The sequence below is a fragment of the Perca fluviatilis genome, chromosome 5, assembly GCF_010015445.1.
Source record: "Perca fluviatilis chromosome 5, GENO_Pfluv_1.0, whole genome shotgun sequence".
Classification (NCBI taxonomy): domain Eukaryota; kingdom Metazoa; phylum Chordata; class Actinopteri; order Perciformes; family Percidae; genus Perca; species Perca fluviatilis.
The window spans coordinates 18,341,686-18,361,436 of NC_053116.1; the positions used below are offsets into that span (position 1 = coordinate 18,341,686).

General features: G+C 42.0%; 1 protein-coding gene across 1 annotated transcript; it reads left to right on the forward strand.

Moving 5' to 3' along the window:
* The first annotated feature begins 24 nt into the window (after positions 1-24).
* On the forward strand, positions 25-7,628 carry rnf114 (ring finger protein 114). The gene is made up of 6 exons (XM_039799292.1): positions 25-216; positions 818-968; positions 3,072-3,178; positions 4,518-4,632; positions 4,757-4,864; positions 5,770-7,628. Exons 1-6 carry the CDS (start codon positions 80-82, stop codon positions 5,833-5,835), a joined length of 684 nt encoding a protein of 227 aa, XP_039655226.1. The 5' UTR covers positions 25-79; the 3' UTR covers positions 5,836-7,628.
* Positions 7,629-19,751: the final 12,123 nt, after the last annotated feature.

Sequence of the window (19,751 nt, forward strand, 5' to 3'; positions counted from 1 at the left end):
CGTTTAAAAAAAGAACCAGAACCTGATGACGTCGAACAGGAACAAGAGGTGGGGGGGGCTGACTCAGTGAAGAAAAGAAATGGCGATGCTCGGAGGGTTTAGTGCAGCACAGCACAAGAAAAACGTCTCTGACGGGAGCAACGACGTGTCAGAATTCGTCTGTCCAGTTTGTCTCGAAATTTTCGACAGTCCAGTAACAACACAATGCGGCCATACGTGAGTCTTTTGCCTTTGTTTTCGATCGCCCTCCCCTCAACCCACCTCTACCACCAGCGATGCATTGGTTAGAGGCAAACATAATAGGGGGAAAGGCTTGTTTTAAAACATGTCGTGCCACCAGAGTCGCAAAAATTCGACGATGCATGTGTGTGTGTGTGTGTGTGTGTGTTTGTTGTGACCCTGTTATTCTATTTAGCTCACTTGGATATTTGGTAAAAAACAATTCCACCTTGCTAAATCAGTTTCAGTTTTGTTTACATCAAAGAGGCGGCATCATCTGGGAGTTGTAGTTTAGATATCTATTGCTTGGACTCAAGACACCACTTTAAAGGACTACAAGTCCCTGCGCCCTCTTGAGGTGGGGACTTTCCATAGGATTTACAGGACTCTCTAGTTAGGAGCTTTACAGGATCTTCCAGTAAATGACCGCATCTCTTTGTTTTTTTGTATTTTACTTTAATGGCGGCTTATAAATAGCAGGAATACTTGTAAATGGCTTTTTCCTTCTGGTCACAAGATGCCAAATTAAAATTGATCACAGTTTCAGTATGATGTTTCCCTTGTTCATCATTACATTTCTTCATCCATCTCTTGTCAGGTTCTGCCAGAGTTGTTTGCAGGAGTGCTTGCGTCCACAGAAACCTGTTTGTGCTGTATGTCGGGCAGGGCTGGGCCACTGGACTAAAGCTACTGATCTTGAGACTGTCATCCAATCATCTGTGGCTGCTTGCAAGGGATGTGGAACACAGGTATGTTTTATGACACTGTGAAAAGAATAATAACATAAGGCATATATGGCATCTGCTGGTTTGTTTTTTATTGGATTTGGGAACATGCAAGGGTTTAAACGGAACATATCACTACAGTATCCTACCTAGTGGACGACTGACGACTTCAATGGCCGATGACGATATTTAGAAAGCAGGGCGACTAGTGGCCGGCCAATATATAATACCAATATCATGTTGTTGTTGTTGTTGTTGTTGTTTTTACAGCCGATAAAATACAACAATAACATATGAGACACAAAATTATGTTATTGTCTGCTTAAAGGTACACTAAGCAGCAATTGTCAATTGGTGTTTGGAAACATAGTGTTCAAGGTTGACTGAAAGCAGCGGTAGTTGAGCAACTAGAGAGTGAACCAAGAGAGGGAGCCAAGAACAAAGCCATGAATCGGAGAAATAAAACATTATTTTCTGATGGTTTCGCAGCAGTTACGTTTTAAGTACAAATAAACACATCTTCCCCCACAACCCTGTGGGAAGGTACCACATTGACGGATTTTGTGTGAATGCAGATCTTCATCCGGTCGCTGCATATATGTGTTTTGCTGATTAATCAAAAGGCTTTACAGTTACACTTGCTGACCAGCCTACAACCATCTCAAATGACAAATCTGATCAATGTTTTAGTTAACGGGAGTAGGAGCGGGGGCTGGGGACGCCCGTACATTAGTTTTTCTAGCCCTGTAAGCTAGTTTAGCTAGTTGAAGGCTTGCTAATATTACAATTCCCAACTAAGGTTATTCGCAACTACCATTATTGGCATTGCCAAGACCGAAATGAAATCATACAGACAATAAACATTATGTTGAGTGACCAGTTAAATATATTGAGCTTTAAAAGCTAGGAATATAAGTCTTACCATTTTCTCTCTGGTAACGTTACATACAGCATTGCCACGTTTCCAACTGTTTTCACAGCACCTGACGTCTGCCCGGAGAATGGCGTAATTGACAAAAGGGGGAGCGCTAACTTTGTATCACACATAGATCGTAAAATGAATGGACTTAACATCAGTGATGTCACCATTGGTTTCTGGACTGCCATTTTGAAACCAGGAGTTTGCAATTTGCCTGTCGCCATCTTGGTATTTTGGAGCCAGAAGTGACCATATTTGGGGGAAAAGGGCGTAGCTGGGGAGGATGATGCAGCTAAGCCAGTGTCTCTATGGTTTCAATGGCGCTAAGCACTAAAGAGGGAAAGTCGCTGATTTTCAACCCTTCTGACGCAAGTCATTCAGCAGAGTTTTGCCGGTCGTCAAACACCAACCTCCGGATACTGGCACTGTTTATATGCATGTACGGCGGTACAGAAAATTGGCAGACTTTCCCATAAGTTACCAGCTAATGCTAGCGGTAGCTAGCCCGCTTCGGATGGCAAGGTGCTACCGAACGCTAAGCAAGATATTTTAGGTGACCAAAATGTTCCAAAAAACTTTGACGAAGTGAAAACGTACAGTGAGAGGGGCAAAGTTTAAGATAAAAACATGGACAACACCCTCAAAACAGGTTCACTGCTATTCTAATGTACACAGGGCCATGGATAGCATTGCTAGGCTCTGTCATGATTGACAGGTCGGCATGTAGCCTCACCCTAAAGCATAGCCTACTTTATCATCTATTTTATAGTAAATGGAGCCATAATCAACAAAATGAACATCATGCTCTATTGAAAAAGACTTGAAACTAACGGTTGAGGCCATAAACTTGTTAGGAAAATGTTTACTGAGGTTATAAATCAATTGAGAAGTAGGGTAATTTTTTCATAGACTTCTATACAAACTGAAGTTGCTGCTTGGTTTCACAGCAGCTACACTGACAAGGCTTCCTGCAGATGTGTCTGCAGGATGTTTTGTAAGTGCAGACATCGTCTGATGCTAATTATCTCAAAATGGTTATTATTGGCCCGATTAATCAAATCATAACTACACATATGCACAAACTTAATCTGATTCTGAACTTAAACTTTAGTCTTTATATTGAGACAGTAGCAGAGTTGAAATTTGAAACAAATGATCTAATTTTGGTTATGCACTAGCAGTTACTGATGTGTTTTCTCACTATTCAGGTTGGCCTTTCTCAGATGAGAAGCCACACAGCTGCCTGCTCAAAATACCAGGAGTACATTGAGGAGGGAGTGAGGACCACTGCCCAGAGTCAGGCTGCCATCATCAGGTGAAATAGAGAGCAATAAGAAAAACAAGGACTGTCTGAAGTTGCATACTCATTCACTATTACCTACATACAAATCTACAGTACATACATGTTACCTACATAATAAACACTCAATAGTTTAAACTATAGTGTGAAAGAGAGATTTTGTGCAATCACTGATATATGTAGTGTCGCAAAATTCTTACTGTTGCATCTTTATCCAGAATATGTATAGGACAGCTGAATGTTCTCACTGCCATCACAATCCAGCCTTAAACTGGTTCTTTGTACCATTTAAACCATCTGCATGACTTGTGATTAGGTTTGACTTGCCAGTCGTCTTAGCATATCCCACATCCCGTTGTAAACAGAACAATCAACCTGCAGGGTGAACACATAGGAAAGTAGCTTTGCCATGCAAAAGACAGTCCATTATAACCACCAGGTCATTATAACATTTTGGAGTTGTTCGAAGATTGGCCTGTGTTCTGTCAAGTGCTTGTGTTTCCTTAGCCTGATAATCAGACTGTACCTTTTGCCATTTTGTTTTCACTTCATCGATGAAAGAATCCATTGGGGTGCACACACTTGCATGTACGGTGATGGGGGATGATTTCCTTGACTGTTACAATTATCTGAAGTTAAATTGGCTAAAACTACAGCAAGACCCAGGTTGTAAGACGTGGAATTGCTTTTAATATTGTGACCATAATGTTAACTTGTTGTAATGACTGTGAGATAATTATAAATAAGAAAAGTCTGAGAAACAGTCATGTGGATATGAGGACTAATCAGTGGCCTTCAGGCTAAATTTTCAGATGATGTCTTCTCTCATATCATGATATCAATATTATATTGCTATCTTTGAAAAGTTGGGTAAAAATCAAGACCTTGGACGTTTTGGAAAATAGACATGAGTAGATCATTAAAAGTGCTTGAATTTATATATTGTGTGCAAGAATAGAAATTTAACTTATTTTTGATGTTTTCTTTACTTAATGTTTAGTCTTGTGTTGCCAGACCTATCTCCACAGTGTGTGTCAGCGCTGAAGTATGGTCTGGCTGCATGAGTTAACATTCTGGTATAGGGGAAAAACGCTCTGGGTTGTTTTATTTCTTTAAACCAATCACAATTGGGCCGCGCTAAGTTTCGGATGCAGCTACAGTGTTCTTGCAAAATAGATAGCAGAAGCGGAGGAGAACTACCAACAACAACACGTGCTGGCTGTCGGGCTTCATACCCGCACTGTACAGTGTGGGGACCCTTAAATTGATAAAAAAAGAGAAACCAATCTCTTCTCTATGTTTAAATACAGAATTGTTAGTTTAACACATTTTATTGTTTGTTTCTTTTCCACAGTCCAGTACCAAATCGCTTCACATTCACCTGCCCATACTGCAACTGCCAGAACCTCGATCAGGATGGCCTGGTCGAACATTGCACTTCCCAGCATGCTCGTGATACAAGACAAGTGGTAGGAAATCTACACTACACAGTGACCCCAAGAGTCGCTCTTTCAAAAATAAGGTTCCACCCATTGGATTTAGCTAGGGTTAATTTGGTCATAGATGCATTACTTTCACTTTGTGTCTGTCCAGGTGTGTCCCATCTGTGCCTCAATGCCCTGGGGGGACCCGAACTACAGGAGTGCTGACTTTTTCCAGCACCTGAAGATCAGACACACATTCTCCTATGATACTTTTGTTGTAAGTTGAGGCCCTAAACGGTATCTGTAGTTTCTTTTTTGTGATGTTAATGTTTAGTTAGTCTCGCTTTGCCAGACCTTCCTCTACAGCGCTGCGGAGGAGGAGGGTCTGGCTAGTCCAGTGATTTTCAACCACTGTGCCGTGGGAAATTATCCAATTTTACTTAATTGGTCCAACAAAATGTTTTTATTGAGTTACTGCAAATAATTTGCCATTGTTGCGCATCTGTGCCTGCAATGTGATGACTGGCAGAGAAATTAAATACTATTCTGTGTCAGTAGGTGGCAGTATAGGGCAATAATTACCTTGTTGATTTAAGACAATATAATTACCGCGGGATGCGCGCAAAAGTTGGCAGTGACAGGATGTAAGCAGTAGGGTCGAGATCATCGATTAAAGCCTGCAACAGCGATGGATACATTTTTAAAAAGGAAAAATTAAAATTCTGATCTTATTAGGCTACAATGTGTCATTTTGTAACATTTTTGGTTGGTGGTGTGCCGTGGGATTTTTTTTTTATGTAAAAAATGTGCCGTGGCTCAAAAAAGGTTGAAAAACACTGGGCTACTCCACAGAGCGGAACGGGAGAAAAACGTGCTCTGGTTTATTGGCATTTCTTTAAACCAATCACAATCGTCATGGGCGGCACTAAGCGCTGCACGGAGCCCCAGTGCGGTTGCAGAATAGCCTCGGGAAGGAACTTGTTTTGGTGGAACGTGTGTACTTTCAAAAGTTTTTTTAAGTCGTGCAACAGAAATCTGAGATTGGACAGATCTAGTTTAGCTAGCTGTCTGGATTTACCCTGCAGAGATCTGAGGAGCAGTTAACCATAGTCCTCCATAAATCCACCGGAGTTTAGAGTGTTCAGTCTGTTTCCTTGTCTCTTTACGTCCATGTCGTTGCAGGATTACTCCACAGATGAGCACACAATGATCCAGGAGGCTCTACAGCGCTCCCTTTTGGACAACTGAAGTGTGAAGAACAATGCATCAGAGGAGGAATCCAGTGAAGGGAAGATGGTGACGTGAAGTCTTTAGAAGGCATAACAACACACTATAACATCATTCATCTATCACGATGATGGTGGTACTGTATTACTATGGGTAATCAGTTTCACAGGGAAATTGGTATTGTTATTATGGATCTTTAGGTTTATTATTCAGAAAATAAATCATGCAATATGGTTAAAAAAGCATATTGTACTGTCTGATTTAGGAGTGATAATGTGTTTCTGGTGTGATAAACTCTTATCTTACCCCCCAGTTGAGTCTGTAGACTTAATAGTTTGTTGAATATCTACTAAACTATGTTTGTTCAAGCTGTTTGTTCATTGATGACAAGGTGTCATATAGCCAAAAACTTCCGAAGTTGTAATAAAATGTCCCTGTCGTCAATACTTGATGTTATAAGAGGGTTCGACCACTAGGTGGCTAACTATTGCCAGCAAATGATAGATTTCACTCAGTGAGGTGGTCGAGTAATGTTAACAATAATATATAATAATCTACTCGAGTGACACTGCATGTTTACTCTTAAAAGTGGAGAGGAGGGAGGGGGGTTGTTTTTATTTTTGAGTTCATTAGCAGATGGAAGCTCTGTCTTTTTTTTTATGCTGTTTCTGGCTGAAGTGTGTGTTTGTGTGAGAGAGTGTATGTTCATCCTGTGTTCAGAGATCTACTGGAAAGAATAAATAATACGAGGGTCAAACAAAGCCAGAGGTTGGCTGTTTGCTTTATTGTAATGTTTCTCCCTTATGTCTTTGTGCCTGCTGGTAGATCTTGTTTCTGACTTCCAAAACTCATAGGGCTAATAGTTCATCCAGTGAACCAAAAGATGCTGGTAGGAGACCTTCAGTGTGTCATAATCGTTTAGTTCTGTGATTTTTATTTTTTATTTTATTTTAATTTTTTTTTCATTTGAGTGAGAATTTATTTGCATGTTAATAGCCATAAGGGGGCAGTAGAGTTCTACCGTTCTCTGGCCATCCTCGTGGTTCTGTTGCAAGACATAATTCAACACAGATTTAATTACTATAAATGTGCTTTTCTCAATGTTTTGTTCTGTTTTGATGCACAGATCTTTAGAGGATTTAGTGGGGCTATTTGTTAAAGTTTTAACTAACCATAACTTTGCTTTTAGACCGTTAATGATGTGACATGTAACTTACTGTAGTGGGTTTTTCCATGCCCAGAGTCTTGGATCCTCCATCACAAACAACTCCAGTTTGTTTAACTGGATTTCATAGTTCTAAAAATCACTGGCAACCGTTCTGGGGAAAAAAAGAAGAGAAAATCAACATGGTTATTATTTGTATGCCTCTAAAATTGACAGCAGGTGAAGTAACAAGATAATTCAGTTTGGATGTTTTTCATTTTAATTCTTAAAATGTGGATTGTGTCTGTCTCTTATATCAGTGTTGTTTTCCAATGACTTGTAATTCTCACAAATCAACCATATACAGTGGTGCAAATCTTCACACACGGTTGCATTGCATTGTCTTCTACCAACAGGTAAATAAAACTTACTACACCCAGATCAAGTAGCTCTAGAGCAGAGCCTTAATGCCTTTTCACGTTGTCTTTGGTGCCACTTAGCCCTTGATATTCGTTTTTCTCTGCAGTAAAATGTGTAATAATTTGATGTTTCTCATGTATAATTACCTTTTTTTTTTCTCTCTCAATATATCTCATTCTCTTTTGTCAGCCCTACTGTTCGGGGGTGCTAAATCCTGATAAATTAAAGCTCTTTAATTATTTAAACCCTGGCCCCAGAAATCAGGCGTAGTGATTTATACCTGTGTATGAGACGTGTGGGGGAAGAAACAACACTCGCTACTTTGATGGATGACCTGTGTGTGTGTCTGTAAGAGAGAGAGAGAAAGAAAGCGAGCAGTTCAAAGGGAGTTAATATGCAGGATGCATCAATTGAAAATGGATTTGCTCAGTTATAATAACCAGGCACAGGGCAAAAGGTGTTGGTTGGTGAAACGAAGTAGTTGTGGACTACATGGAAAAAAGCCATTTGCCTTTCTGCAAACCTTTGTTCATATATTAGGTATCAGGGCAGTGATATATCACACCAACAATGCTATTGCAATGTGCTTTTCCATGTACTTGTATCTGTGCTAAGTTTATGATGAAACTTAGGCCCTTTGGTGTACATTGCCCCAGGGAGAGAAAACCCTCTCATATCTTTTCTTTCCTTTGTGTGCTTCTTGTAAGTGTAATTACTGTAGCTAAATGATATTACAGTTTCTCACCTAGCTCTATGGAGAATCTCCAAACTTCCCCCCCCACGATCAGTTTTTTTTTTTGCTCCTGGCAGATAGAGGAGAGATGTTAGCTGTGAGAGAACTAACGAGATACTTGAGTGCTTCTGGGCAGGAAGGAAGTCGAGCTGAATAACATGGCAGAGAGAAGTCTTTCTTGTATGTTTGGTGGCGGAGCAAAAAAGGAAGAGGGGGGCCAAGGTGGGGAATTGGAAAAGGAAGAAAGAGAGGAAAAAGGGAAGAGAAGTGAACACACTGAATAAAAATTTCATAAAGTTCAGCATGTGGTTTCTTTGATGCGAGCAATAGATAGTGTGTGCAGTCTGCAGGCTCAGTGGAGGCAGCAATTAATGCTACATGTGCCCACAGGCACAATGTGAGAGGCGTGGGGACGGTGACTTGTTTTAGAAGTGTGTCGTACCATCACTCTACCCTCGACACCCTTTTAGCAGCCTTTTGTTTTCTTTCAATGAATTGTAAACCTTGTAAGTCTCTTGAAATCCAGCATCCCTGAACTAGCTGTCTAAACTGGTTATCGCAAAGACGTTTGAACAGTCACAGGTGAACGCACTACAAGTTCAGTCAATGTTTTACCATTTTTGTTGAAATTGCGTAGGCCTACTTCTGATTCAGAATAGAAAGGAGACTCCTCTCTGTCTGTCTGCTTGACTTTTGGCAGCTGTCTGAAAAGATTTGGTTTTGGACCTGGTTCAAAAAGATGGTTTTCTTCCTGGTTTAGGCTCTTTCACACCCATCATCATCATCACACATTGCATTCTGCCTAAATGTTTGGTCAGAGAGAAAAGAAGTGTATATTAAAGTGAGTCAGGTAAAAACCAGGAGGATGGACTCCATTACCTGGTGCTTTTAGTGGAAGAATAATGTAAAAAGAGTGAAAATGTATCTGTGATATTAAAATTAGTGTGATACACAGAAAGGGTGACAAGAGATGGGAACTCCTGAAATGCCTGGAAAGTTCTCTCTCTTGGTCTATCTCTCTCTAGTTATGCTGAGGCAGGTATCTGTGATGAGGTGTGGGGCGTGTGAGAGGAGCACTGGGAGTTTGTTCACCGTAAAATTCCTCAAAGTCAGGAGAAACAGGAAGAGCGGGAATCCTGCCGCCCGGGCGCTGCAGCACGGGCAGGTCGGTCCTCTCAAATGTTTGAACAGAAAGTGCCAGCGGGCTTCCCCGACATCAATACTGCTTCTACACCAACTCCTCTTCCGCTTTTAAACTCTTAACAACCGACCCCCTACCCCAGCCAGACACACACACAGCCTGAGAGCAACAAGACTTAACTTTGATTTAATAATGCCTGCAACCAGTTTGGCCCTGTATCAGCTAAGTGAAACTTGCACATTTTGCGTGTGCATGTGTGTGCATCTATTTTTGTGCCCTATGCCAAAATTATGCCAGAGGTACTCAGATCTGCAAGGATGACACAGTTTATCTTTGCTCCTGTCTCTAAAAGCATAATGTGTACTTTGTCACAGTAAATCAAATACAATATATTGAAGGAGAAGAATCATTATTTGATCTGTTTGGTGTAAATCCAAGCAAGGGACTTTGAATTCATGTTGAAGCTTCTTTTTGTGAGTCCCCCAATCGCTGCAAAACAAAAAAATGTGGGGAAAACACCAGTTTTAAGAGTCCCTCTTAAAGCTTGGAAAGTTGGAAAGTTACTGTTTCTGCAGAAATATTCTCCTGGAAGTGAAAATGAATATGAAAGACATCGGTGTAACTGTCAGGAGAATTGCTAATCATCGCTTCCTCATTTATTTATTTATTTGAAATCCGCACAGCCACTGTACTAATATTTGAAAGTTAAGCCCTCTAAGGTGTAAATTAAGGGGGTGGAGGAGGCGTCCCTGGTGTATGTGTGTGCTCATGCACTGTGTGTGTGCCTGTGTCACAATGGAACAGTCGGCCATGTGAGGCGAATGGATTTAAATTTGACTCCCCCTCTCTGTACCCCTGTAGACCAACTAGGGTGTGTGTGTGTGTGTGTGTGTGTGTGTGTGGAGGAGAGCGAGGCCCAAGGCTAATTTTCTCCCATTAATTTTTCCATTTGAAATCAAACCTCAGAGGGCGTGCATGAGGGAATCAGAAGAGGGGGAGAGGACTCGAGTGGCGATAACCTTAGCAGGGTGGGGGGGGGACAAATGTTGGTTGTAGCAGCGTTAATGTCCAACAGGGGAGGCAATTTCACTTTCAAAGGAATCCTTATTTGTCAGACTGTCTCCTCTCTGCTTCCTTAGTCTTCCCGGTCCAGCATGCCCCAGGGAAACACTGCCTGCCATCAAGACATTGTTTGATCATAACTAAGCAGTTATGAAAACGGATGAGAAAAGTCATACATGATCTGCTTTGACTGTTTAGAGACACCCTGTCCCTGATGTTTTTATCTGCCCATCTAACTGACACAGTCCACTCATATCTGTTGAGTCCTGTAAATTTTACCCATCTATTCCACTTTCTCCCACTGCAAAAACTTTCTGTACATACTGGACCATCTTACAGCTTTATATTCCTCAGCACACATACAATAGAAGAGAAGACCTGTTAACCTTCATTCCTCCACCCTACCTACCCACACAAACACACACCTCTACCTCACACTTCCTTTTCGAGTCTCCTTCAATTCCAATCACTACTCTCCACCCTGTTTTCCCCCAGTCTTTCTTTAAAAAAGTGGCAGTGCTTGCTAATCTGTCAATCAGATGCTGTCCTGTTGTGGCAATGATGGGGGTCCGTGACTGTGGGCTGTGCACCTCCAGCAGCTCAGAGCGGCTCGATGATTAACCAGGCAGGTAGTGAGTTAAACTGCTGACAGTAGAAACGTACTGACAGCTGATTTGGAAGACAATGGTCCCGCTCCCTCTACTTAACTTGTCACGGCAGTCAAAGCAAATTCTCCATTAACTTCTGACATATCTGGAAAGATGGAGGGAAACACTTGTTTACTACATTGTACATAGATATTTGGACATGTTCACATAGGCACAAATGCTTCTAATCATTTTGGAAGATTGCATAACCAAAGTTATGTTATCAATAAGTCATTAGTTGCAAATATAAAGTGCATGAAAAAATGCAGCACACAATGTAAAAATAGATTTGATTCGAAACTTCAGAAAGCTTGTTCTGAGAAGTTCTGATTTATGGCGTCAGTCTTTCATTAGAGGTCCATCAGAGCTTGAAATTGAATAACAGTATAATGGCATTATTAAAGCACTGCAAGCTGTTATTGTGGTTGTGATATTACTGTGAATGGCTTATGGGAAGCATGAGATCCTGTAGCTGTATTCAGAAGTGAAGGCCGTACAGTTTGGTGTCAGAGATCTACAGCAGCGCACACCCAACATCGCCTTGTCTCTCAGATTAATAGTCCAACACTTCCCAATTATTAACCGCCCCTGCAGTGTACCATTCATATTCAAAGCTATTTACCTCCCTCTACTTCCTGTGCTTTGTGTCTTCTGTCTTTACAGGCGGGAATGGACGACGCAGGCAGATCTGTCAATCAAACAGCAGCCCCCAACCACCAGTGGCTGCCCATAGACAGCCGTCCATACACCTCCATCGGCTCCGGTCCCTCCTCAGCTCAATGAGTAACTAACCTGCAGGTATTGAATCAAACTGCTGACAAGCACGTGGAGGGGTGGGGAGATGGGGGCTGTGTAGGTGGAGGATGGATAGAGAAATAGAAAGGGGAGGATAGATATGACAATAGCATCATTTTATAGCCCACCTTGGTGACGTAACCTTTAACTTTGCAAAGAAAGATGGGATTCTTCCCTGTCCGTCCATCCACCCCCCTTATCGCCCCTCTTTATTCCTTCTTACTTTTTAAGTGGCATCCTTTGATGGGCTGTCCCTCTCTCTCATCTTGTCTTCTTAGACAGATGAGTGCTGTCAGCACTGCCATCACTGCCCAGCTAAACATTAATGACTCTCTTGCCTGACAAGTGTTGGCGGGGCAGAGGAGAGGTGAAAGGGGGACGCCTCTGGACAAAAACCAGGGATGAAAAGGAGAAGTGATGGCTTTATCTGCTTGACAGATTCTCTTTTGTCTCTCTGAACTTGCGTATATGTATGTGTGCCATCAGCAGATTCTTGGCTTGACATGACGGTTTTATTGCCCTGTTTTTCCTCCCCTCTGAGGAGATGGACCTCTTTGTATTCCCATTGCCCCTCATCCTTCCTACTGGCATTTCTGACATTCCTTCAAGTATCTGTGCAAATGTGTGTGTGTGTGTGTGTGTGTGTGTGTATGTATATATATGCAGGCTTTTGTGTTTATCTGTGCCACTGCTTATTTGTAGGTCCACGTGTGTTTCCTTCATAACCTCATGTGCGTTTCTTGGAGAGAGCATCCTGGACTTTGATGTTGGCAACAGTGATGGTGGTGGCGGCAGGTCACAGGGAAGAGTCCTCCCAGAGGGCAGTGAGAGGAGAAGAGGATGGAGAGGAGGGGGAAGCTGAATGGCGGGACATGTCTCTGCTGTTGTTGTCGATGGGTCAGTTTAGATGTTAACAATACACAACTTAATGTCATGTCAGTTGCCTTCTGGAATATTTCTTTGTCCCATATTTCTCCATGGTTCTTCTCCATTCCTACAGTGGTCTCTTTATCCATACTCATACTGGTCTCTGTCTCTCTCTGGATCCCCATGTTGTCACTCAGGCCTATGGCCTATTACCCCATCTCTCTTTTGAATTATTAACTCCCCAGCTCAGTGAAGTGAATGGGTACTGCTGAGTAGACAGCACAGATCCGGCTTCACATTGCCCACATTTCGGAGGTCCGTCCATTTAAGGGGATTACGTTGCTGGTCCCATCAGCCTCCACCTCATGCATACTCACACCAGCATATAAACTTGTGCTGAACCTCTATGAACATCTTATAGTTGGACAGCGAGATAAACAGACAAGTGGTTATGTCCTCCTGCCAGCATTCCTTTACTGTAGAGCTGCAGGCTTCCTGTGGTGAAGCCGCCCACTCTCCTGGCTTACTTCTCCCCAGGCAGCCTCTATCTCCTCTGGGTTCCCAGAGCAATGATTAACCTCGGTTCTGATCAATGCTTCTGCTGACTCTGATACATCACTGGAGCCTTGCAGCTGCCATGTAAAGGAAGCGTCAACTCTGCGCTGCTCATGACAGAGCATACCCACTCCATCACTTACACAAGGGCACGCACACACACATGCACACACACACACACACACACACACACACACACACACACACACACACACACACACACAGGGGTGGTCAAAATAACAGAACACCTGACAATACCATGCAATCTAGTATAGTCTTGCTATAACTACTACTGCTGTAAAGCTTGTGATTGTGGAGACTTTTAGAGGTGTTTATTCACTTTTCATGCAGGGTTGTACTGGACTTTATTATACATTTAAGTGTTCCTGTTATTTTGTCCACCCTCCGCATATAGTATATATTATCCTTATTTTCCACTTATTTAAAAATGTAGAAAAAAGTCTAATTTTAATAATTATTTTAGGCATTTGTGTGTGGCTCTCTTGAATCTCGGGAATTTGAACTGGTATTGGATAATTTACAAAAGGATATTTTCTTTGTGTGCAAGCAGTTTTTGTAGAGGAACATAAAGAGAGGTAAAGAGAATGAGATAAACATAGAAACAGAAGAACAAAATAAAAGGAGGTACGAAGAGAAAGATTGGCATCGCTCATCACCCAGTGGTGCTTTACCTCGACAGCAGGGGGAAACCCCGATTTCCTGAAGATGACAGGAAGCACAATAGCAGAGTGTTCTGTCAGCACATCCTACTCACAGAGCCAGGTTAATGATTCTGTAGCCACAGCTGAGCTGGAGAGAGGGATGAGCAGAGGGAGGAACAGAGATGGGAAAACAGGTGGAAGGGGGCTGGCATTCAGCTACACTTAGGCCACCATTACTGCTGCATTAGGAGCGATGGTGTGTTTTTGTCATTTTAATTACCTTTAATCTGATCTGTTCATACTCGGGCCGTTTGTTAATGAGGCTGAACAAAAACTACATGTCAAACATGTTTAGCATGCATCCACGCTATCAGTCATACAGCTAACATGGCACAGTCGTTACTGTGAGGAAAAACCCCTGACTTCAATAAGAGTCCTGCATCTCAGCAGAAAAATATAAACGATAACATCACTTGGTGGGGAACGGCGTTGTACTTTTTCTTGTTTAATGAAATATAAATATTAAAGGCGGCATTCTACGATGTTGCAGGTCTATTGGAGGCAAAAATGACAGCAAGACATTACATTTAATATGAAAGTTTAGCATTAATATTAACAATATTTGTCTTCTGTAGCCAAACTTGTAAACAGCTAAATATTTATCCTTCATTTCTGATTATGTTTTATGATACTGCATGTGATAAAAGTAATTGTATTTATATACATTCCATTACTATATTTCTGTATATTTATTGATAGTAATATTTTTCTATTATTTCTTTCTTTCATTTAATGGCTTTCTTACTTACATTTTACATGTTGTCTTTACCTTTTATATATATTGTTATGTTTGTATATTTTTTGTTATCATCTCTTGGTAACTTTAAAGACAATGACAATGCATCTAACTGAATAATTTTAATAGAATACAGTAAATATAAATATCAGGATAAACTACTGTCTGAGTAGAGAGAGGGGGGTGGGGGGAGTCTCCTCACCCTCCTCTATTCGTCTCCATACCAGGACTCGGTTAAAGTATTAACCAACTGCTGCTTAACAATATTGCTGACTGGTGTGTGGAAACAGGAGGGATCAAAGTTATCATGTAGAGGAGAAAGGCGCCTTTCACTGGGCCCATACAGCCTGTCCACTCCATCTTACCAGCCCATTCACAGCAGCTACCCAGAGCACCACTCAAGACACTCCCATCCTCCCACTCCTCACCTTCCTCATTCTACTCTCATTTTTATTCCTCATCCTTTATTTTAACACTTCCTCTTTCTATTTTTCCCACTCTCATCATTCCTTCGTGTACATAATATGAAATAATTATTTGTTTCCACTAGAAATGCATCTGCATCTGCAAACCCCCCCCCCCACACATTGCATTCCCTCCCTTCCATCACTTCTGTCCATTCATCTCTCTATCTGTCACCTGGCAAAGTAATCACATCCACATTTGATAAGGCTGGTTAGGTGGGTCATAAAAAGTTTATGCTTGTAATGCCGGAGTCTCATTTATTATCCCTGCTAATGTAGCAGTAGGGAGTGGGAGTGTGTGTATGAGGGGGGGGGGGACACACAGAGAGAGTGTGAGAGGTTGAGAGAGAGAGGCCACCACATTAAGGGATCATTACTCCTCTATAGGCTATGTCCCTAGCTTTCAAAGCTAGATAAGTCCTCTTTATGCTTTATGGTCTCGGTAGCCAGTACTCTCTGTATTTAAGTGTTCCATGGCCACAAAGAGTCCAAGATGCTTATGGCACAGGAGGTAGTTACTGTTCTCTAACCACAGAACTATTGGCTGAAGCCCTAATGCGTGTATCTATTTCCCCTACTTTTATTTCACCAGTAAATGTGAAAATGTGCTGGCCTTTAATTGACATTGGGTAGCATTTATCTAACACAACTTTCTACTAATCTAAACTTGTACACAAAACACCAATGTTTGGCATGTCGGCCCTGTCGTTTCTTTTGAGTTGATCCAACATACACCATCCTGTTGCTGTAGTAACGAATCCGCTGCTGAAAATAATCCCAAACATATACACAATTTACTCCAAATCCAGTAACATTTTCTGGGATTTGTTAACAATGACAGAAGTATAGAATATCTCCAGACTTATCCTTTAAAGATAAATAAACATGCTCTTATGTGGAAATACTGCTTTGTTTATTATTGATTGCTTCTATATGCTACAACATTCAAACAACAGATATAGAAATGTATGGTTTTGTAAAAGAAAAGAGAAAAAAGCATGATAGGAACGTGCAGATGGGACGTTGAGGGAGTAGGAGCATGTATGAGTGTGTTAGTGTTGGGGGGAGGCTACCCAGAGGCATAGTGATAGATTGGCCTGGGAGAACTGTGATGCAGATCCACTCATCAAGATTGATGTTCTGCCATTCTGCTTTAAGTGCAATTAAATTGGCCCCTGTGTTAAAAAGCCCAGCCGATAACGCGGCTGAGACTGAGATTACGCTACATTTCCCTTGCGCTTTCCTCCACCTGCATCCCTGCCACAGCCACTCAGACATTTACTTTACATTCTCAGTCTCTATTGGATGGGAACTTTCCCGGCATCCTGACCCGTTCCTCAACCCCTGATTTACAACTTTATGTACAGCTCGTGTTTTTTCCACATAGCCCGCAAAGTAGTTTTTAAATCAATGCTCCCTAAAAGTTTTTAATCACTTTCTGGTTGTTGTCTTACCACAGAATTGATGACTTGTACATTAGTGCATGTTTAATGTGTAATAATGCACGGTAATTACTGAGAGGAAGGAAGTTTAATGTCTTCATGAACAATTCCAACATAACTCATCTCTGGCAGCCAAGTTGACAAGCTTGTCTATTTAGTCCTAAAGCAATACTCTGAAGTAAGGTCATGAGGAGATACATTGCTGCTTGTTTTCACTTCTGGTGCATTGAACAGTCGCAGATATGGATACACTTTGTGTGCAAACTGTTTTGATCAAAGCGTGTCCGTGTACAACACTCTGGAAAATCACTCTCACTTGTCCAGCGGCATGTACACTTAATAATGTACTCAATTTTCTGCTAAATGGAAATATTTGCAATAATTCAAATTGAATGTCGATCAAAGTCCAATCCATCTCTCTCTCTCTGTCTCAGTCTCCATTTTGCCGCGGGCCTCGCCCACCTCTGTCAGTGTCAAGTTGTTAACCCCGTGTCAACAGTGGCGCAGGGCGTATTTGGGCCCGGTTGATGGATGGGTCTTGGTGGACTTGTCCCACGCAAACATATTCTCAGAGTCAGCTGAGAGAGGTTCAGCGCGTGTGTGTCAACCCCTCCACCCACACACATGCACACATGTCCATCCGTGATCAAGTCCCCTGATTCAGGCAATATGGAGCCCCTCTCCGTCACCTACTGACACCCAATGTCTCTAGTTTAGACCCAGATTGGTGGAGCTCTGACCCCATTGTCACTGGACGAAGGAAAACAGATTTATGTTTTATTTTCCTGCAAATGGTAAACTTGACCCATGTCCTCCGCATCATTACATTTCCTTGTGAGGGCTTGACATCCTGTTCCCTTAACAAACCAGTAAAATTAACTTTGCCAGCTCACCCCACGGGAACATGTAATAATCAAGGGGAGGACCATTACAAATAAGCATGATTTTCTTGCTTTTGTCTGAGTAGTCTTTGACATTTCACTCTTTGTATATTAAAGCCATTATCTGTTTTTTATTCACTTGTCTTAAAAAAAAAGTAATAATAATTTTGCTTCCTTACTTTGAGATTAATTTTGTGTTAAAGATTCAAATGTGGAGTTTTCGCTGCTTTTGTTGATGAGGATGTTAATGCATTTAAAAAATGCTTCTTGGAAAGCTTCATCAAACCTGATTAATTGGGAAAAGACAGATAATTAATATAAATCCATATGATGAACTTAATTTGAAAACTAGGTTGATTATATATAACCCACAATACTTTGTCTTCTTACACTGAATTGTTCTGTTTGGTCTCTAAACCCCTTTGTAATAGGCAAATGTTTATTTTTTTTACATGACAACGGTTTGATGCATCTTTTGTTTACAATCAACACAGAAAAAAATAGCAGCAACACCCTGTGCAAGTGAACACATGGTTTGGGACAGAGATGGCATCAGTACATGACTGATCACTCGTCAATATCATAGGTTCATCCAGCACCATTAGTCATCTGCACTGCGTCCTGTCACTCCACACAGCTGCTCGCCGTCTCTCTCCTCCACCTCTCATTTTTCTCTACTGACCAACTTTCTCTGTTCTTTTTATACTCCTCACCAAATGCGAGTGAAAATAGGCTAAATATAAAGGAAAAGAGGAGAGGGCCTTGGCTCATATGTAGGCGGGCAAGTTTAGTTACATGCCATGTGTTCTCTTTTTGCTTTTTGGAAAGGGGGGGCGGGGGTTGTCATAATGTGTTGCGTTGTCCACTCTGGCTTAGAGGGTCAGATTAACAAGGAGTCCGGTCCCTCTTTGCAGTGGTCCCCTCACAGTGCACAATGACAGGGGCGATCCATCACTTCTGTCCCTAACAGGGTGGGGGTCAGTGGGGGTGGAGGCTGTGGGGCCGGGCCCCGCTCTGGCTGGCTGATGGAGGGTTGCGAAGAACAGGATGGGGCTGGTTAAACTTTAACCAGCTCTCTTCCTACACACTGAAGACCACATTCAGCCACCATTCTCTGCTGTGGGAGATTCTGATGTTTCGTCAACACGAGATCCATGACCTGCCGCCCACTGGGACCCCCTCTCGCCCACTCAGGGGCCCGCACCCACCTGCTTCCAATTGGATCACTATGGCAGAGCGCAAAAACCTTTGGTGGTAGCGTGGGAAGAAAATGACTTTTAGGTCTCCTCTCCATCTGTGCATAGAGCAAGTGGCTATATTAACCCAGCCCTCTGCATGCGCCATACAGCCCTCTGATATACTAACGATGACTTCATATTCAAAACTGTCTCGCCTCTGTTTGTCCGTGGCACTGTCACATCCAGTGTTGAAGCATTATCACAGCAGATCAATAGCAATAGCTTTCTTTGTGATTGTAGAAGTGTTAGTCCTTGGGCACATCATGGTTACGGCATGAGAAATGATGGCTGGCTTTTTGATAGTCATTTAATACACAGTTGCACACTTTGATAGAATTTGGCAAAAGCCTCTCCCCGGTGAGTTAACAATGCGTACTGAAAATCATATTTCCATGGTGGCCCATTCAATCTTATCCCCCTGTTCCAGGAAAAACTGCAGTGACAAATGGGATGTGAGCACATGCTGGGTGGCTGTGGGTCACATCAGGTGCAGAGCAAGTTGGAGGTGTTAACCCAATGTGTTCCTGTTCACTGGTCCAATCATCTTCATTGATTGAGCCAATGATTGAGAGGGTCCTACCTTTCTTTACAATGCCAGCGGGAAGAGGTGAGGGCTGAAGAAAGGGGATAAACCATAAAGGAAATACTCAGCAATAATTTGCTCTGTTTATTTGTATTTTGTATACATATAAGTCTATATACTGATTGTTTAAGTTATAGAATAATATAAAACAAGGAGGCAGAAACAGGATAGCCTAATTCTCAGTCATTGACTCCATATTTATGCATAAGGGTCTATAAGAGTAGGAGTCACTCTACAGCCCGATTAAATTAGATTTGATGAGACGCAATGCTCCACGCAGACTTAATAATGCAGTAATTTCTGCCCATTTGACATGGGGAGAGCGAGGGAGTGACACTCTTAGGGGAAAGGGTAAGGGCAAGGCATTTGGAGAGTGGTTTAGTGGAGGGGGGGTGGAGGGATAAGGTGCTTCTGGGTGGCGGAGAGAAGAGGTGAGAGGTTTGAAGTGAGAAAGAGGGGAGTTGGGGAGCTGTCCATTTGTACAAACCTAAGAATCTGTCATGTGTC

What these genes read in the sequence shown, in the direction of transcription:
- rnf114 (XM_039799292.1), top strand. Translation starts at nt 80, where the DNA reads ATGGCGATGCTCGGAGGGTTTAGTGCAGCACAGCACAAGAAAAACGTC. An exon ending in GCAAGGGATGTGGAACACAG is followed by an intron (nt 969 to 3,071) that starts GTATGTTTTATG and finishes CTCACTATTCAG; the next exon opens with GTTGGCCTTTCTCAGATGAG. An exon ending in CTCGTGATACAAGACAAGTG is followed by an intron (nt 4,633 to 4,756) that starts GTAGGAAATCTA and finishes GTGTCTGTCCAG; the next exon opens with GTGTGTCCCATCTGTGCCTC.